The 17,913-nt window shown below is 38.7% G+C and overlaps 6 protein-coding genes and 1 long non-coding RNA gene across 7 annotated transcripts; 3 read left to right on the forward strand and 4 right to left on the reverse strand.

The window, feature by feature from the left end:
• Nucleotides 1–578: 578 nt before the first annotated feature.
• Nucleotides 579–2,685, reverse strand: LOC130686180 (glutamate receptor ionotropic, delta-1-like). Its single transcript, XM_057509472.2, has 9 exons — nt 2,554–2,685; nt 2,368–2,456; nt 2,220–2,301; nt 1,983–2,141; nt 1,713–1,905; nt 1,412–1,645; nt 1,225–1,337; nt 1,003–1,151; nt 579–925 (listed from the first exon to the last, which is right to left on the reverse strand). Exons 1-9 carry the CDS (start codon nt 2,662–2,664, stop codon nt 640–642), a joined length of 1,416 nt encoding a protein of 471 aa, XP_057365455.2. The 5' UTR covers nt 2,665–2,685; the 3' UTR covers nt 579–639.
• Nucleotides 2,686–3,934: 1,249 nt separating this feature from the next.
• Nucleotides 3,935–4,844, reverse strand: LOC130685910 (small ribosomal subunit protein mS33-like). Its single transcript, XM_057509200.2, has 4 exons — nt 4,600–4,844; nt 4,415–4,533; nt 4,129–4,161; nt 3,935–4,070 (listed from the first exon to the last, which is right to left on the reverse strand). The coding sequence occupies exons 1-4, from the start codon at nt 4,726–4,728 to the stop codon at nt 4,004–4,006; spliced, it is 348 nt and encodes a 115-aa protein (XP_057365183.1). The 5' UTR covers nt 4,729–4,844; the 3' UTR covers nt 3,935–4,003.
• A 1,076-nt stretch (nt 4,845–5,920) lies between these two features.
• LOC130685897 (uncharacterized) lies at nt 5,921–7,277 on the reverse strand. The gene is made up of 4 exons (XM_057509184.2): nt 7,218–7,277; nt 7,068–7,152; nt 6,944–6,994; nt 5,921–6,870 (listed from the first exon to the last, which is right to left on the reverse strand). The coding sequence occupies exons 1-4, from the start codon at nt 7,224–7,226 to the stop codon at nt 6,059–6,061; spliced, it is 957 nt and encodes a 318-aa protein (XP_057365167.1). The 5' UTR covers nt 7,227–7,277; the 3' UTR covers nt 5,921–6,058.
• Nucleotides 7,278–11,686: 4,409 nt separating this feature from the next.
• LOC130685895 (uncharacterized) lies at nt 11,687–13,642 on the forward strand. The gene is made up of 9 exons (XM_057509182.1): nt 11,687–11,837; nt 11,926–12,049; nt 12,121–12,201; nt 12,271–12,433; nt 12,507–12,604; nt 12,668–12,715; nt 12,785–13,007; nt 13,089–13,205; nt 13,292–13,642. Exons 1-9 carry the CDS (start codon nt 11,799–11,801, stop codon nt 13,410–13,412), a joined length of 1,014 nt encoding a protein of 337 aa, XP_057365165.1. The 5' UTR covers nt 11,687–11,798; the 3' UTR covers nt 13,413–13,642.
• Nucleotides 13,643–14,232: 590 nt separating this feature from the next.
• LOC130685893 (beta-ureidopropionase-like) lies at nt 14,233–16,509 on the forward strand. Its single transcript, XM_057509178.2, has 10 exons — nt 14,233–14,307; nt 14,460–14,577; nt 14,647–14,897; nt 14,965–15,059; nt 15,118–15,324; nt 15,387–15,511; nt 15,571–15,618; nt 15,677–15,821; nt 15,889–15,975; nt 16,038–16,509. The coding sequence occupies exons 2-10, from the start codon at nt 14,477–14,479 to the stop codon at nt 16,137–16,139; spliced, it is 1,161 nt and encodes a 386-aa protein (XP_057365161.1). The 5' UTR covers nt 14,233–14,307; nt 14,460–14,476; the 3' UTR covers nt 16,140–16,509.
• On the reverse strand, nt 16,014–17,469 carry LOC130685902 (protein GUCD1-like). The gene is made up of 6 exons (XM_057509191.2): nt 17,309–17,469; nt 17,033–17,183; nt 16,818–16,944; nt 16,524–16,749; nt 16,384–16,458; nt 16,014–16,301 (listed from the first exon to the last, which is right to left on the reverse strand). The coding sequence occupies exons 1-6, from the start codon at nt 17,367–17,369 to the stop codon at nt 16,216–16,218; spliced, it is 726 nt and encodes a 241-aa protein (XP_057365174.1). The 5' UTR covers nt 17,370–17,469; the 3' UTR covers nt 16,014–16,215.
• An 82-nt stretch (nt 17,470–17,551) lies between these two features.
• On the forward strand, nt 17,552–17,913 carry LOC132088585 (uncharacterized). Its single transcript, XR_009422066.1, has 2 exons — nt 17,552–17,661; nt 17,720–17,913. It is a non-coding gene; the product is annotated as an uncharacterized LOC132088585 (long non-coding RNA).

Raw genomic sequence — 17,913 nt, forward strand, 5'->3', positions numbered from 1 at the left:
GGTTGTTATTGACACTAAAGGAAATTCAAATGCAGGACATGCATTTATTGCAGGACGTAGGTCTCTACAAAGAGAGATAGCCTGAATTGTTCAAGGGAAACGGCGGTGCAAATGTGGCATTTTTCAAAAATGCCATTCGATAAAGTGGTGTTTCAAACTTGAAGTCTACAAATCGAGAATGAAACCGGTGGTTTTCATAGGGTTGGATAAGTGCCCATTTAGTGCCAATATCGCAGTGTATATTTGAGAAAGTTCCTTTCACCATGAAGAACACATTGAAAAAAATAAATTTTCATGTTTTTCGTGTATTTTTAATGCATAATTCTTGAACAAAGACGCATAAGTGCCAATTTGCTAATTGGCTGTTTAGTGTTCCAAGTATGTTGGTTTTGATATTTGAGTGTGAAAGCCATGCATGCAAAATGAGCTGGTGTGCTTTTTGCGAGAATTACGTGAAATGATGCAATGCTATTGTTCTTGAGGGACATTGTGGAAAAATGAAATTTTTCTAATGCCAATATCAATTTAAAAACGTGCGGACGATAGTAACAGTCATCTATGACCTATAGCGGCTGTTTTGTTCAGAGCGATACACACTCGCTCGCACCTCTATGTTTACTCACGTGCTGTGTTGCAAAATCACTCAGTGACATCAGATATTCCTGTTTTCTGTAATTCACTGCTGCGATGGCGACGGTGTTCAGTCATAAAAAACACTCTCTCGCCGAGAAACGCTAAAAGGGATAGACACAATCCAACTAAAAGGACGAGGAACGCACCAGTTAAGTTCTTGAGCGACAAAGGTGGATGCTTGTTCTTGGGTTTCGAGTATCCGCTTTTAATGTTCTCCATGCATTGACCAGGCATTGGACGGAACCATATATCCCAGTAGTTGATTAGGCCAGTTTGATGTAGCTCCAAAAGGCTTTGATGCCATACAATTCAAAACGGTAAACATCTGACAACATCATTTTTTTTTTTGTATCTTTTTAATTTGCTTACCCTTGGCTAATAGTTTTGGTGTATGGACTGCCTTTGGGTAGGGCAAAGGTTGTAATGATGCTAATGAAACCATCCCTTGCCAGTTGCAAATTACATTTCTTTGTTCTCTGAAAATCTTCCCTGATCGCATCTAGGTGATAAATATTCGCCTAAAACAAAGTTGTGACTGGTTATTTCTATTTTATAACGTGAGGTAAAGGGAAAAAACGAAGAATAATTTACGTCAATGAAAACTTTTCTTGATCCTGGGTTAACAAGTCGGATGCAGTCTGCTACCAGCGTGCATCGGGAGTCGGGGAATGAGTTGACCCTAGCACGCAGTTTTGAAAATATACCTGTAGCGTTCGAGTTCTGTTTGAAAATTGAAATGTAGAAATTAATTAAAAGGTATAAATTTTAATTATTAAGCTGGTGTTTGGACTTTCCGAAATCAAAGTGTCGATTGTCCCTGCTTTTTTCACGAGTAAAACGATGTCAGAACTCTCAGCAATATCGTAAACGGAGTTGATTAACGGTAGTTTCACTGGAGCCACAACGTAAGTGAAGAGCGTCGAGTTATAGCCTTGGACGAAAATGAAAGCCGCCAAGGTCCACACCCCAGCTACGAGGCGAAAGGATAAACGCCTTGAAGTGCAAGGGCCGCCTGGCGAGATAATCGACCACTTATTAAGCCTTATGAAAATCGTTAGTTTTTTTTGCATACGTCATACTTTGTGACAGTAAATTGCCTAGTACGTAGAGGTACTGGCTTCCTGGCTGTCCGTGTACCCTAGTAGAATTTGCATTTTCCCCTTCGTTTGATGTCGAATCCCGTTCCAGTCCGACTCGATTGTCCAGATAACGTTGAATTAAAAACAGAATGACGATGACGATAACCGAGGAAATTGCAAGGCCAATCCATACCTAACAAGAATGAGATTTTGCCATTAATGATGTTAATTTAATCTCAACTCCGTCCCTTCCTAAAATACGGGCTTTACCGGCCATTGAAAAGGTTTAATAACTGCGTCAATATTTGCCGCCTCGTCGTGAACAGGAATAAGAAAAGAGAAGTAGTCATAATTCCAAGGCAGCGTCATGTCGACAATCTGCAGACGCCGAAATGTCGGCACTACGTCTTGCAGTAGCAAATCGCATTGCTAATTTTCAAAATGATGCAACAATAAAAAAATGATCGTTAACGAAATCGCATATACATTTCCGAAATAAAACTCAACTGCATCCCATAAGTAGCTGAAAAGTCCTTTTCCTTTTTCTGGTGGCTCCAGCCGGTTCTCTGCCACTCTGACCATCTCGTACCTGAACGTGAGAAATACGCAATGAGGCTCGAGGTTATATTTAGAATTCAATTCCTTTTTCTTTTACGTGAAATTAAAGCGAGTTGCCAGATATTCAAGCACCACGCCCCCTTTAAGCGGACCTGACAATCCTTTTGGATTACCACTCCAGCGCGGCTGGGAAAAAGTTGAAAGAAATTAAACTACCAGGTTAGCCAAGTTATGTAGAAAACTAAAACTGAATTAGGCAAAAAAGCAACGACACAAATATTACCCAGATGGTTCGGAGATGTTTACCATTAAGTGGATTCACCGTCAAGGCTAACGTATTTAACGCATTGAACCAAATCGTAAGAACCATGAAAGGTAAGGCTGAACAAGACATGACGAATAAAAAGTGTGTCTCGTACTCAAGGAGGTTCTGGCACCTCATAGTTTAAATACTCGAGATCAAACCAACCTCTTTGTACTGAATTCTAATTTTACAGATACCGCCTTCTAGTGCTTAGCAACCTGAATCCAACAAATTTGAAATTCTTGCACCTGCAGTTGTCAATCACATAGCATTTTGCTATGATGTGCCTTGTATGAAAAGATAGAAATGACAGGGCATTATAGAGGATTTCTGTTTATGTTCATATGACAACAAAACAACACAAGTTGTTTTGTATAATTGACGAGCGCTTTGCGGCATAAAACTGGTTAATAGCAATGCTCAATGGTACGTAAAAGCTTATTATCTATGTAATATCTGGCTGTCTGGATGGTTTGTTTGTTCTGTTTCCTCAAGTCCGAAAGGTGCCTTGGCTGTCCATCGTCGTTCGTTCCCCTGTTTGACCCTGAGTCATCCACGTCAGAAATCAGTGTTACAATAATGCGTCATCTGTTCATAACATGACACTGTCAAGTCACAATCATTTATGTAGTTATACCACCCCTGATACACAAGACGTGAATCATTTAAAAACATTGATCGATTTGTTTCCTCGTTTTTGTTTAATTCCATCATCAGGTTGTAGAAATCATAAGTCCACGATACCGTTTGGTATAGGCTTTCAACTTCGTCAGCAAAGTGTCTCCTGTATAAATAACAATACTCCATAATGGAGCAGAAATTAAAGCCATTTTTGCATACCTATAATAATGAACTTTTTATCCCAGATACATTTTTCATACTTCATACTGAATTATTAGAGTTCAGCACACAAAGGTGGAAATGGGCAATCTAGTTTCCAACCAATTGGCTTGGTGTAAAGTGTTCCAGCTAAAGTTTATGCCGAATTGTTCATGGGATAATCTAGCACTGTACAATAAAGACAAATTTTGAACTCCTCCTCGCAGTCAGTAAGAATGTTGATTGCTTTCCTGGAGGTAGGTGGATTTTTCTGTTCTCGTTTGAATTCCTTCTGAGGAAATACGCACGTCGTCGCCTATCATTTCAGTTGGCATAGCTATTTCAGACAACGGAGGAATATCGGCATCGAAACATTTCGTCGTATTATATTTAACAACAATTCATGGGCAGTAATTATGCCAACTTGATCTTATGTCTCTCTTAATCTGCACTCACAAGATATGCTGAGCAAGAATTTTTGCGAACCTGGTTTTTTACCTGAATAGCTAAATTGTCCAAGGACTTTTTATAAACAAGACCTTGTTTTAACTGTTTATTTTACAAAACTTATGACTAAAGAGGATTGGCCTACAAACCCTTTACGTGTCGATTACTTCTTGGATCGTTTGCCTTCACCTTTCTTGGGCTTTCCTTTGCCTCGCAATTCACGAAGACGTCTACGCAGAAAGAAGTTTTTTAAAATTGTACAGTGGTAAACTGTTATGAATATTTTACGTGATTTCTTCTTTGAAGTCTTGATGCTCATCCCTAAAAAGATAATTAAGAATATTTAGCAAGCATTAAAAAAGAAGGATATATGATGATAAACAACAACAAAAATACAGCATTTGTGACCAAGAGGTCAACAGTTGGTACTAACACCCCCATTGAAAAGAATTTGGCCTAATAAATGTTACAAAAATTCATCAGTTGGGTGTTACCTGCTGTTTTTCATAGTTTCTTCATTGTCTATATTACATATTATCAAGCTAGAAAACATCTGCATTATTTGAAGTATTACCTGAATAAGCCATAATTCCGTAGATTTCTCATCAAAACATGGATTTCAACATGGCGGGGGTAATAGTTCTTTATGTCTGGTCGTTGTTCAATTGGTTGAGAACTAAACATATCAACAACCTATAAAGCAAAGGATTTTTTAAAAATTCAATGTGTTACACAAGTACTAATTTGAATGCTATATGCCTTCAACGATTTTGCAGATGTGGGTCTAGCCACTTCACCAAATATTCTTGAGCTTAATTGTTCGATCCGCTTAGCATATGGTGTTGCAGTTTGTACTAATTTCAAATAGTTGTAGAACTTTGAAGCCATCTTAATGGATACTAATATTATCAATTAAACACAATCCAGAAACAATCAGAAAGACATATAGCCGGCGAAAACCACGAGTATATTGTGTTTTATTTGTTTATGAACTAGCATAGCAGAATCGAAACATTCATCGATACCTATATCGTTTGCGATGAAATGCAGTTAACTACGAAGTTACAAACAGGTAACGATTAGATTGTTGGCGAAACTGTAGATTTTACAAACCTACAAACAGTTTTCCTAATTGTTTCATTTCATTTCCATTTTAATGTTCTTTTTATTATCTTTTGCCAGATAACTATATCACTCATAAAAGAGTCTCCTCACCATATCACGCAGATGTCGCTAGCAGACGAACTGAATTTGTTCTAATAGATGTGTTTCGCAAACAAACTTTACCGACGATTAACGCCCATAGAAGTTGTTTGACCAACAATTAATTTTACTGGTTAACTTTCCTTGATGATAATCAACTTACACAAAGTTTTTTGCGATAAGGTTTGTAACCTTTATTGAAACCTTCTTTATTTGGTTTGTTTTCTGCCGTAAGGAACAAACAACTGTAACGCAATTGGAACAAAAAGAGCCAAATTGTACTTGTGTTTGAATATTCAACTTTTCACCACAAGCTACGTCATCATGCGTCATCGCATCTATGTTAACAACTGTATTTCTGAATATTTCTGTTCCTGACAGCCTCGTCCATTAGCAGTAATTACAATAAGTTTGATCCAAATGGCATTAATCATAGCCGGAGGCCTAAATGATTGTAGCCAAATTCGCCATAGAAAACCTACTAACTCGGTTTCAATAAGTGAAAAAACAATCAGAAGAACAAAAGAAAGTCTTTGTAGGTAAATCAAATCCTAAACTGTTATGAGTTTAGCATATGCATTTCATACATACATTATATCATACTATGCAGTTGACGTCAGGTGAGTAGCCGGCTGCTGAAAATCGGTAAATATTTTTTTTCTTTGTGTAAAATTTCCGCGATTTGAAGAAATTCCTAACGGCTGCTTAATCACCGGAAGTTAACCGATCGCGAAATTCGGTTCATTCAGCTAATTCTTTTAAGTTTATCTCAGTGATATAAACTTAGTCGTTTGATAAACGGACAGATGGATTTAACAAGTCTTTCAATTAAAACTTACGTGCGGAAAAATAAATCGATACAAACAGTTGGTAAGAGTAATGAAGTAATCCGTTTATCATAAACCATGTTAAATATACATACGGCGTTTACAAAAGAGCTGCGTGACCGGTTTGGTAGGAAGGCTTTCAAAATGGACTTTAAAATAGGAGCCTTAGGATGGAATATGAAAATGATCTAGTATCCTTCAGCGGATGGAGGTGGAGGGCCGTAAGAGGCGACTGGAACCGGCTGATGAGGTACGGCTACGGGGGCAGAAAGATAACCACTTCCAGCTGATTCGCCGTAACCACTAGCTCCATGACCTCCTCCTGCGGAACCTCCATATCCACCAGCTTGCCCGCCATGTCCTCCTCCTGTTGAACCTCCATAGCCACCAACTTGTCCGCTGTGTCCTCCTCCTACAGAACCTCCGTGACTACCAATTTCTCCACCTCCATAAAAAGGCATTGGGGCCTGGTGAGGTGGTGGGGCGACTGGAACAGGAGCATAACTTCTTCCTGATAGGCCTCTATGTCCACCTCCTGCCGGTCCTCTGTGGCCTCCATGTCCACTACCCATCGATCCTCCATAGCCAGCGGACTGACTACTCCCATGTTCACCTCCTAGAGCTCCTCCGTAGCCACCAACTTGTCCTACGTGACTACCTCCACCATAAGAAGACAACGGAGCTGCGTGATGAACTGGTGCAGCTACCGGGGCAGGAGCGTGAACGTGTACATGGACAGGTGCAGCTCCTGAAGAGCCCCCGTAACCGCTAGATTGAGGGCCTCTATGTCCACCTCCTGCTGATACTCCGTAAGAACCACCTCCCATCTGACCTCCATAACCACCACCACCATGACCTACACTTGCCCCACCGTAAGAAGGTGCAGGCCTAGGCGCTGGTTGATGATGGGCCATTGGTTGAGGAGCCGATACAAAGATGGGCTGAGGGGCAGGCATATAAATTATTTGTGGGGAAGGTGCAGCACTGTATCCTCCACCTCCTACAACATGTTAATTTAGTAATCATAAGAATCAAAACAAAACTAAAGGGTCTGATTAGGGACGATGACGTACCGTCTCCGTGCCCTCCGCCACCATAGCTCATACCTCCACCGTAACCTCCGCCTGTTTGAATTACAAGTAGATTTTAAGTTTATGTGCCTTAGACGATAACTTCATAACATTTGAGCCAGCTAACCTCTTCCTTTTCCTTTCGTTGCTTCAGTGCCAAGGATTAGCACCAATCCGAATAGCAGCAAACATTTCATGATACTTACGTTAACCTAATACAGAATTAAACAATCGTTAAATATGGTTAAAGTTTAAACTACAATCAAGTGTGTTGTACTTTAGGCATGCTGAATCAGTTAACCAGCCAATACGACGAACAATTGCTAACTGTGCCTTGAAATTTGCTAGACGCCACTTTTATACGTCGTCCACAAGGTGTGATTCTAGTAATGTCGAAAACCGAAGTCACCATCAATGAAGATTGAAAAATGAAAGTGAGTTGTAGACGTATGAAGTTAACTTTTCCTCGTGTTCCCATTCTTTCAATTCTAACTAATTCAGTGTGACGGCGATGGTTCACAAAGCATCTCCCTGCTGATTCAAGGCCTCTTCTCTTTGCGCCCAACCGTCTGTCCTCTTCGGGGGAGAAAAAAAAACCCTGTTCCCCAGTTTTCTTTGACCAGAGGGCTCGTAGTGACATTCTATTAAAAGACGAATGATCATCTTAAAAATAACAGGCAAAAAGTAATAAATATAATGGACAAAGTTTTAGCGGCACTGCATGAAGCCTGAAAAAAAGGAGAGTTACACGACTACCATATTATTATTTGTACGTAGACTGTGCCGGACTACATGGGCTGCAGGTCATGCAGCGAAAGTTTTTTTGTAAAAGAACATTTTGCTTATAGCTTTCTTTTGGGAAAATTCCCCTGTATTTCATTGAAAGATTACGAAAAAGTTTATCCAGAACAACGTCCTTTCTTCTTTTTTAGATTGTAAAATGAAATTCAGCTTGTATCAATATACCTGCGCATTTTTTTTCTTTCATAGTTTTACCAGCAATCAGCTAGTGCAGTCTTGCATTCGCCCGACAAAAAGGGCTTTTCCTGCAATATGAAATTTATTTACTGCAAATAACGGTTCAGTACGGATTGCAAATTCGATCGCATCGATTTCAAGCTTCAACTTTGTTTGTTGCAGTTAATTTGGTTTCTCAAATTACCAACTGAAACAATTGGCATCAGCGAACGCTTTCTTCAACTAGGGATTTCAATCGTCAATACTTTTTGCAAGATCCTGATTTTCAAGAAATTCATCTTCTATAGATTCCACCTCGTAGGGTTCATCAGAGTCGCCGTTATCATCGGAACAACAGATATTGGTTACTTTCTTCCAGCGATTTTATTTGAGGGAAGACTAACCCTTCGATAGCTTGAACGGCGCCGTATAACCTGGATGACAATGCATATATTCTTCCAATTCATCAGTTGCTCCTTAGATTTCTCTATATACAAAAAAAAAAATTACGGGAACGAAAATAGATCTCAATGCAACCACTTATTACCTCGCATTGTTAGTTATTATGATTTCCCACAAGAGATGCCGTTTTCCACTGGACAAGACAAAGAGAAGACGTTAGAATTTCAATTAGGCTTTTTCTTGAATCGACTGACCCAATCTGTTTGATCATCAAATAAACTTAGAATAAACATAGGTATTACTTTTTAAAGGTACATTATTAGACTCTGTTACCGGTGGTCTAAATTTAGAAGTATGATAAGCGACAGCGTTCCCAACAGAGGGCTAGATTTTTTTCCCAACAATAAATTTCGAGACAACTTCTTTTTTCAACCCTTCTGTAGAGTCAGTATCGCCTTGGTCTTTTATTACTTTGCTACAGAAACTGATACAGTCATCCTCACATCAAAGCCGTATGCGTTGATGTTCAAGTAGGGCCTAAAGTCTAAATAGACATAAGTAGAAAATTTGACTCATTCTGAAAATTTTTTGTTTATGAAAATTCTTCCACCAATTTTATAGAAATGGGTAGCTGTTATCAAGCACTATCCGTTCCTATATATTTTTTTTCATTTCGAACTTATAGTTTTTCTAATAATTAGTATATCAATTCTCTGTATTACAGGGATAAGGGGGCCATTGGGGCCCGACAAACTGCACCGAAATACTCAGAAAATGACCCATCAGTAATTTTCCGGGTAGATACTTTTAAAGCAGTTTGTTTCAGCTTAAAATACCCATTGCAACCTAAATACCTTGTACAAAATTAAAATATTACGATTAATTAACCAAAACTTTTTTTAATCAATGAATTACAAGTGGGGTAACAAAGCAGTGTAATGAGGTTTTTGAACCGGTTTGCTTTTTTCCTGGCACTAGCCTGGACCCAGGTGATTACCCAAACACCAACGGGCAGATAAAACCCGTTAGAACTGTACCGAAAATTTGGGTCTCTCGTTTGGGCATTGTTTTTTATTTTTTATTGATAAACAAATTATTATATCACTCGTAAGATAAGAAAGTCAAGATATAATTTTGCAATGAAGTATAATTATTTATGGTTAAATTTAAAATATGGAAGCGTATGTTAAAATACCGGGAAATACTGGTGCAATGGTAGTGATGATTTACGCAATTTCTACAAAAATGCATAATTGGTTAGTTAAGTATTACAATATAAAATGAAAAAGTTCTAATAAAAATAAAATGAATTGTATTTAATAAACGTAAATGAAACAAACAATAAGGTATGATTACGTGAACAACAGATGGCGTTTCTCGTCTGCAATGCCATATAGGAAAACCGTTGCCACAGCTTAGGAATACGTTTTCGTTATGGAATTACGGCCATGTTCATAACGGTCAACTATGGAACAAGAATTGTCTACAAAATAGTGGGTCAAACGGTATTCCACAGTTTTGTCAGTAGTCATGCGGTATTACTTAAAGCATACGAACATTACAACCATACATTTTTGTGACATTACATTTTGTGTCATCTATGACCTTTCTGCCATTCGGGCATAACTGTGTCAGCGCTTTAGATTTCTATCATAGCAGGCTGCGAGATATAAATACATCAACCAGGCATACGGGTCTTCAACCGTCATTGGTGGTACTACAAGAACGTGGTGCAAACTGAATATTAGAAATTGCCTGGAAAAGAAAATAGTCAAAGAAAATGTGGAGTAAAACATTGACCATCGCCCACATGCGGGTCCTCTTTCGATCAGTTGCGAAACCCAACAGCGTACACAATTGTCAGTTCTTAGTGACATTCTTTTACAGTAGACCACACCTTGAAGGAGCAAAGAATACTTATTACAATCGACAACTGAAGTGGAAAAACCGGAAATTTTTTTTTGATAAACCAAGGAGTTTTTGACAAAGGACATTGAGACAATGACATCATCTCGCGAGTGAAAGTCAACTACTTGAGGCGATCAGCATTTGAGAGTTTAGGCGAACACTGATAGGCTGATAAGTATGAAGTACGTGATATGTTTTTGTATAACCGTAGCAAATTTTCAGTTTAAACTGTTGAAAATAATACCTCATGAGCTAAACAGGCATGGAACTTTCAAAATGAAAAAAAAGAACAGAGTAAAACTCGATTCCTGAGTATGCTTCTTAAAAGCATTCGGCGATTGGGTTGAGGAAGTTAATTGCCCTTCTCTAACTATTTTTAAAGGATGTTGTGATGTAAACTCGGATAGTAAATGACGAATGAATGCACATTTTCATTAGGAAAGCATTAGGGGAACAGAGTTAGCCGCTCTGTCCCAACAAGGTAGTCGAACGGTGGATCAACAACCTCAAAAAACCCCTCAGTGAGGGGGAACTGTTTCCGTGATGCTAGGTCGCATACGCATGGCCTAGACAGGTAAAAAAACGTATCTTTTTTCTTAAAAATTTTATTTTGCTCTTTTGTGTCCCTCGTTTTTGTGAGTTTCGTTAGAAAAACGGCTTTTAGAGGTTCGGGTAAACGTGAGGCCTGTGGGTGGGAAGTTTCATTTATCCCTCAACACCATCCTCCTCGATCTTCTGGCAAAGCAACATTTTCGAACCAATGAATCAAAAAAAGATATTAAAATTAGAATTTATTTTTTGCTGTTTGCTCTTGTAACTTGTCTTCTAAGACATAACGTTCTTTAGTAGTGTTTTAAATAATTGCCGAGAACTTGGCTGTCGAAAAGTGGGAAGGCGCCCCATGTTATGAGCAAATTTGCATACGAGTGAAGCTAGTAAAACGCCCTCTGGCTAAAAACTGGAAAAGAAAACACCAGAAACAAAAACAAAAACCAACGCGTAGATTTGGCAGGAAAAATGCATGTTTTTCGTGAACAGATCAATTCAAGGCCAATCGAAACTTGTCACACAAGCTAACGGTGCATTCGCTGGTCTACGACGAAGCACATTCGACACAATAGCTACAAGTCAAACTCTGGCCGAATGTAATACACTCACGTATTCAGAAAAAAAAAGCTTTTCAAGTGTTTGAATCGATGACTCCTTACGTGATGTAAATTTGATAGAAAATTGCTCAACAAACTTAATTGCTACGAAAAGAATGGAGTAATCTTATCCAGGGGAACAACAAAGAAGTCGACGACGAGGAAAAATTTAATACTTGTGGGGCCACATTATTATACGTTGCCGAAAGGTAGATTTGCAAACTCTTTGGATATGAAAAAAGAAAAAAAAAAGCAAGGAAAGAAAAATAACTGGTACCAGGAGGTTGCACGACCGACACCCTTGGCAGTGGCAGTAAGATTCCCCTTAACTTGTTTCTCAACGCAATCAAGATAAAAAGGGCAACGAAAAAAAGAAGAGGAACGACGCAAAATCGACCAATAGCTTCAGTCTAAGATCGCCTGCCGTCAGCAAACACACGCTTAAAATGTGGCTCTTCTTCACTATAGCTACCTCTCTTCTGCAGGTAGACAAAATTTCGGTTTTCATTTTTCTTTTACAATTAAAATCATGGCTAACGCTAGTGCTAAACATTTCATCATCACAAACAACAGGTTTATCTTGTCGATGGTCATGGACGGTTAATGGATCCACCGGCGAGGAATGCCATGTGGAGATTTGGCTTCCCCAACCCTGTTGATTACCAGGACAACGAACTTTACTGTGGAGGATTTTCAGGTAGGTGACAGTTATGCGACGTATTCACGCAAACAAATCACAGTATACCAATTTTGTTCGTGATTTTGTAGTTCAGTGGTCCTTGAACGGTGGCAAGTGTGGTGTTTGTGGCGATCGATGGGACGATCCAGTACCTCGTCTCCACGAAAGTGGTAATATACAGTAAAATATGTGATTAATCAATTTTTTGTTTAGATTATTATTTAATTAATTCGCTAAAGGTGGATTTTATGATACTGGCTTGCTTGGCAGGCGCTACACTCCCGGGCAGGTAATTGATATTGAAGTTGAGCTAACGGCAAATCACAAAGGATACTTTGAAATGCGATTGTGCCCACTATCAGGCGACCCTACGCTCGCAGAACGCCAAGAATGTTTCAACAAGTAAATGTTTTTCATGCTCATTTTAGTACTGCACACACATGACATAAAATTTACTTGTTTTACAATCGGTAAGGTATCCACTGTATCTGGAAGGCCAATCCAGTTACCGTTTTGAAATTCCTGAAGATACAAAACGACAAGAAACTTTCAACTACCGTGTGAAACTACCTGGTAATCAAATTAATTCATTGATTAGTTTACCTTACGCCTAATTTCTGTTCACAATTCATTCAGATGGTGTTACGTGCAGTCGCTGTGTCATCCAGTGGATTTATTATACAGGTGTGTTTCATTTTATTGACTTTTAAATCCTAGTATACACATCAGTTGCTTATCGTTGGTGTTCTACAGGAAATACGTGGGACGTATGCGTAAATGGAACCGGGGCAGTCGGCTGCGGAAACCAGGAGACGTTCAGAAATTGCGCAGATGTGGCCATCATAACCAACACGGGAGGTTTTGGACCCGCCGGCGTTGTTCCAGCGGCACCGACAAGCCTTCACGATAATCCATACGCCATCAAACTGCTTAACGTTACTCAAAAGGGGGTCCAGGAACAAACGCTAGTCGTTCGGTTCGTGATCACGTGCAACGCATATATTGGCTGGGGTTTCCATTTCTCAATTTAATGCAAATGAAAACATTTGATTTTTAGATCTCAAGTATGCATTGCAAACGACAGCTTTAGGGACAAGAATCGTTTTGATTCATGGTGCATGGCCAACTGCCTCAAATATCCGCCTACATGTCCAGACAACGTCTGCACATGCTTGTAAGTTAAATTAGTATTGATTAAATACGTGACTTTTTTTTAAACTTGTTTTTCATACGTCATGCTCTGCTTTTCGATGTCTATAGGACTGAATGTGTGCCCACGGGAAACTTTGCGAAAGAACCTGGGGCGGACGTCTACTGCCATATCAACTGCTTGCGGTACCCTCCCAGTGAACGTTGCCCGGAATGGTGTAAATGCACATAGGCATGGAAACTAGCTGATTAGGCAAGCACTTAATGAAAAACTCTGCCTTGCTAAGAAACACTGTTTAGAAGACAGAAGCACGAAGAACAAAAATGAAACATTCCATGTTTTGGGGCATTATTAATTGCAACTCTTAAAAGAAAAACCAACTGCAGTTCATTTGTTTGGTGGTAGACCATATACTTAATTATGCAAAAGGCTGAGGAAACAAATATACAATTTGATTGAAACAGTTGATTCATTTCTTTCCTTTTTTTCCTTTTTCTGCTTTGGCTTCTTGAGCTGCTTTTCGCCCAATGACGGCTAATGGCTTACCATCCTGAGATACTTGAGACACAAGTCTATCTTCAAGAGTTTGATTGATTGTTTTTGAAATATTTTTCCTCATTTGTTTCGCCTCCATAATTTGGACCTTTCTTGGTCCAATCGGATTGTCTATAACCAAAACGGTTTGGGTATAATGACATGTATGTTCTGGAAAAGGTGGTGAAGAGGAAAAATTAAAAGTAAACTACTTACTTTGCACTTTTCTTTTTGGTGGAACCTTATCCAACTTCTTTACTTTTTTGCCTTTCACGTTGGTAGGCATGGCGGTTTTCACTTTGATTTTTCCTTGTGGCATTTTGCTAAAATTTTGTGTCAAGTTAGGTTGGAGAAACGTGTTTCCAGTATCAACCTACCAGGTTTCTACTGCGGAGTAAACACTAAACAGTAATTGAATGTTGGCATTCAAAGAGACATCTAGGAGCGAGCGCTAACACTGTTTTTTCCAAACGCTGTTTTTGTTTTGAAATTATTATTTCGGCCTTGAGGTAAGAGCCAGATCCGGCCACATCTTAGAAACAAGGTTTCCATTTTGTGAATCTTGGTCTTTTCTCTTTTTCTTTTAGTCAAGGTAAAAATATTATAGAATATTTTGTTGCATAACACTGTGCTGTGTGGAATTTTTCTACCTTACATTGTTCATCACTTTTAGTTTTGCTTTTATTGTCCACTAAGTTATATTGCATGAATAATATTATCGTGCCTTGCCTTTTTCCCATACAGGCACTGTCATACGAATCATGTCTCAACAGTTCGTTAGTGTGGAAGAATCGCTGAAGAAACATCTGCCTGAAGAGGATAGGAAAGAAGTTTTTAGAATATTATATGGCAGGGAACTTCCGTGAGCATCTGTAATATAGTATTTTAGAATACCTACATATAATGAATGTACTTCTTGTTTTTTCAAAAGAGAGCTGGATTTGACAATAGGGACTGCCAATCCTTTGAATTTAGAGCTAAAAGGTTATACTTTCAGTGCTGAGCTAGAAGGACTGAGGCCACCACGGCGTGTACGCGTAGGTTTGATTCAAAACGCAATCGTACTACCGACAACGGATCCGGTAGCTGCCCAGCGAGACGCGTTGCTCTCAAAAATTGGACAGATAATCGCAGTCGCACACTTGAATGGTGTCAACATTATCTGCATGCAAGAAGCTTGGAGTAAGTTGTCCCTTAAAATATAAATCTAGACGTTTTGTTTTTCTTACGCTGTTCTACTCCGGAACAGACATGCCCTTCGCCTTCTGCACTCGAGAGAAACATCCATGGTGTGAGTTTGCTGAGTCAGCTGAGAATGGTCCCACAACTGTTTTTCTACAAGAAGTAAGTCATTTTATATATTTGGTGTTATGCCTTGGTCTCATCTAACAGTTATCAATAGTTAGCGAAACGGTACAATATGGTTATCGTTTCGTCTATTCTGGAACGAGACGAAGATCATGGCGATACAATTTGGAACACCTGTGTTGTTATATCAAACAGTGGCAAAGTTATGGGCAAAAGCCGTAAAAATCACATCCCGCGCGTTGGTGATTTTAATGAATCTACCTACTACATGGAAGGCAATCTAGGACATCCAGTCTTTGAAGTAAGCCAAAATATTAGATCGTTTTAATATATTGAGTATCACGCAATCTTCTTGTTGATCAGACTCAATTCGGCAGAATTGCCATTAACATATGCTATGGAAGACACCATCCGCAGAATTGGATGATGTACGGTATTAACGGAGCAGAAATTGTTTTCAATCCATCAGCCACCGTTGGAGGTTTGAGGTTGTGCCTTTTTTCGTCCTCATATAGCGCCTAGATTTTAGTTTATTTCATTTTAATAGTGAACCTATGTGGTCTATTGAAGCCCGCAATGCTGCAATCGCCAACAGGTTTCGGAATTCCATATTCATAGTCTACTCACATTACCTACATTTTTTATTTTTGTAGCTATTTCACGTGTGCCATAAATCGTGTTGGTACTGAAGTGTTTCCTAATGAATTCTCGTCAGCAGACGGTCGGCCAGCCCATCGCGATTTTGGACACTTCTATGGCTCAAGCTATGTTGCTGCTCCGGATGGCTCACGCACACCCGTTAGAACAAGCATTTCATTTGGTATTTACTAATGCTCTTTTGAATTACATTTTATCACGGTTGCAGGGCTTGTCCCGTGTAAACGACGGTCTCCTTGTAGCGGAACTTGATCTTAATTTATGTAGACAAGTAAAGGACAAATGGGGATTCAGGGTAAGAGAAAACTATAGTATAGCATGTCACCAAGCAGCAAAACTTAAAAAATTTATTCACAGATGACGCAACGACTAGATCTTTACAGTCGATCGCTGGAGCGCGCAATTCAGCCTGACTTCAAACCACAAATTGTGCGAGAAACCGTGACTCACCAAAACTAATGCGAGTGAGGTATTAACGTGCAATGATGTCGAGCTTAGGATATGCCGGGACCAAAACATCGTATTCATCACAATTTTAGCGATGTATTAAGATAATGTCTTCATCAGTGCCGTGAGCTTGTCTTGCTTTCTCGAAGGAAGAAAATGTTAGGCAACAGAGCTCTGTAGTAATAAAAAATAGAATCAAATGATATTATGCTTTTAATTAGGATGGAGATCTTATGCTGTTATCCAAGTACTATACCACTTTTAACAGCTGGATCTCTGTAATACAAGAGCTTTTTATTAGTATCAAATCCACAAATGACTATGTAGTGCCCTATAATGTAGCAAGAGAAAAAATATTGGAGAAATATATGGAATTAAAAGATTTGCCTTGCATACCACTAAAAGGAAGTTGGGGTTTCAAAAGTGTCCTCATAAAATTTCCAAACTCTTTGACCAAAGATTTGCAAGAAACACATTCTAGTTGGTTAACATCTATAAGTGCTATAGCAACTCCGTTCTGCCTGATATGATGTATCAAGTCATTGATTTTCAGGGAACCAGTCTCAATTGAAATGCCTTTAGATGCTGCAGCTGCAAATCTTTGGTTAACTCTTGCTTCATCCTTGATAAAAATAGAACACAGAGCTCTTATAATCAGGTAATTTTTTCCACTCCCAGTAATGGCTACACCTTTAGGATATAGCTATCATAGAACTTTTCCTGTGAAAAATTGGGATTCACACCCAAAGTTTTTGTGTAATACTTGATTTTTACTGAAAAATGATTTAATATGTAGCAAAGATCAATCGTCCATGTACTAGAGGAGAAATTTAAATAGTATAGGCTACAGCACTGATGAGTTTAAAATTAATTGACACAATCTAAGACAATTATTTCATACAAACCTCCTATTTTGGTATTCTTCTGGGCAAATTGTACTTAAATTTTGAAGCAAGTGCAGTGCTAAATTTTTTGACAAAACCATTTGAATGCATGCAAGCCCACAGTCCCAGTTTCTTGCCTGCTCAATATGAGGAAGTTCAATAATAAAAGCATCTGAAAATTCAAAATAGCAAAGAATATTGTAGTTGTCATGGACACAAGACAATTTTTTTAGAAGGTGTAACCTTTAAAAACCTAATCCTTTCAAGCTCAACATTTTAAAAGAAACTATCCATTACCTGACTGTGTTTCTTGACTACAAATCATAAAGTCTTCCGAATGTTCCGATTTTTCGGTCATATTCTATTGATTTTCTTTTGAAAACTTTTATCCAAAAATACTTTAGGTTATTCCTTTGTTTAAAATTCTCTAGCACAAAGTTATCACGCGATAAGCTGAATGAATGATAAAAATGTTGAAGGAAATGATAAAATATTGCACGACCCACTTACCGCGTACACATTATCCCACAGCAGACGAGATTCATATTCACAACATTGCAGTCTGCTGTCAAGGCTCTTTAGTAGTGTTTGTAGTAGATGTGTACCAAACTGAAACCGCATTTTTAGTCATCAAATAACCCAAGACAAATGTAAAATATAATACTTTGACTTGCCCCTGGCGCTTATCTAATCCGAAGCTTTTTTTAGAGTACTCCTGGAAAGAGTAGAACATTGAAAGCCCAAATGAAAAGAATGTCGTGGACATTTCGAGTGCCTTTTCAAAACATAAAGAATTTCGTTGTTTCACGACCCCCTGCAGTAATATTTGCATTTTGCATCGCTTCGTTTAGTATACTTACCCTCTGTTTGTCACTATACATCAAACATACATCATCACCACT

The sequence above is a fragment of the Daphnia carinata genome, chromosome 2 (assembly GCF_022539665.2).
Source record: "Daphnia carinata strain CSIRO-1 chromosome 2, CSIRO_AGI_Dcar_HiC_V3, whole genome shotgun sequence".
Classification (NCBI taxonomy): domain Eukaryota; kingdom Metazoa; phylum Arthropoda; class Branchiopoda; order Diplostraca; family Daphniidae; genus Daphnia; species Daphnia carinata.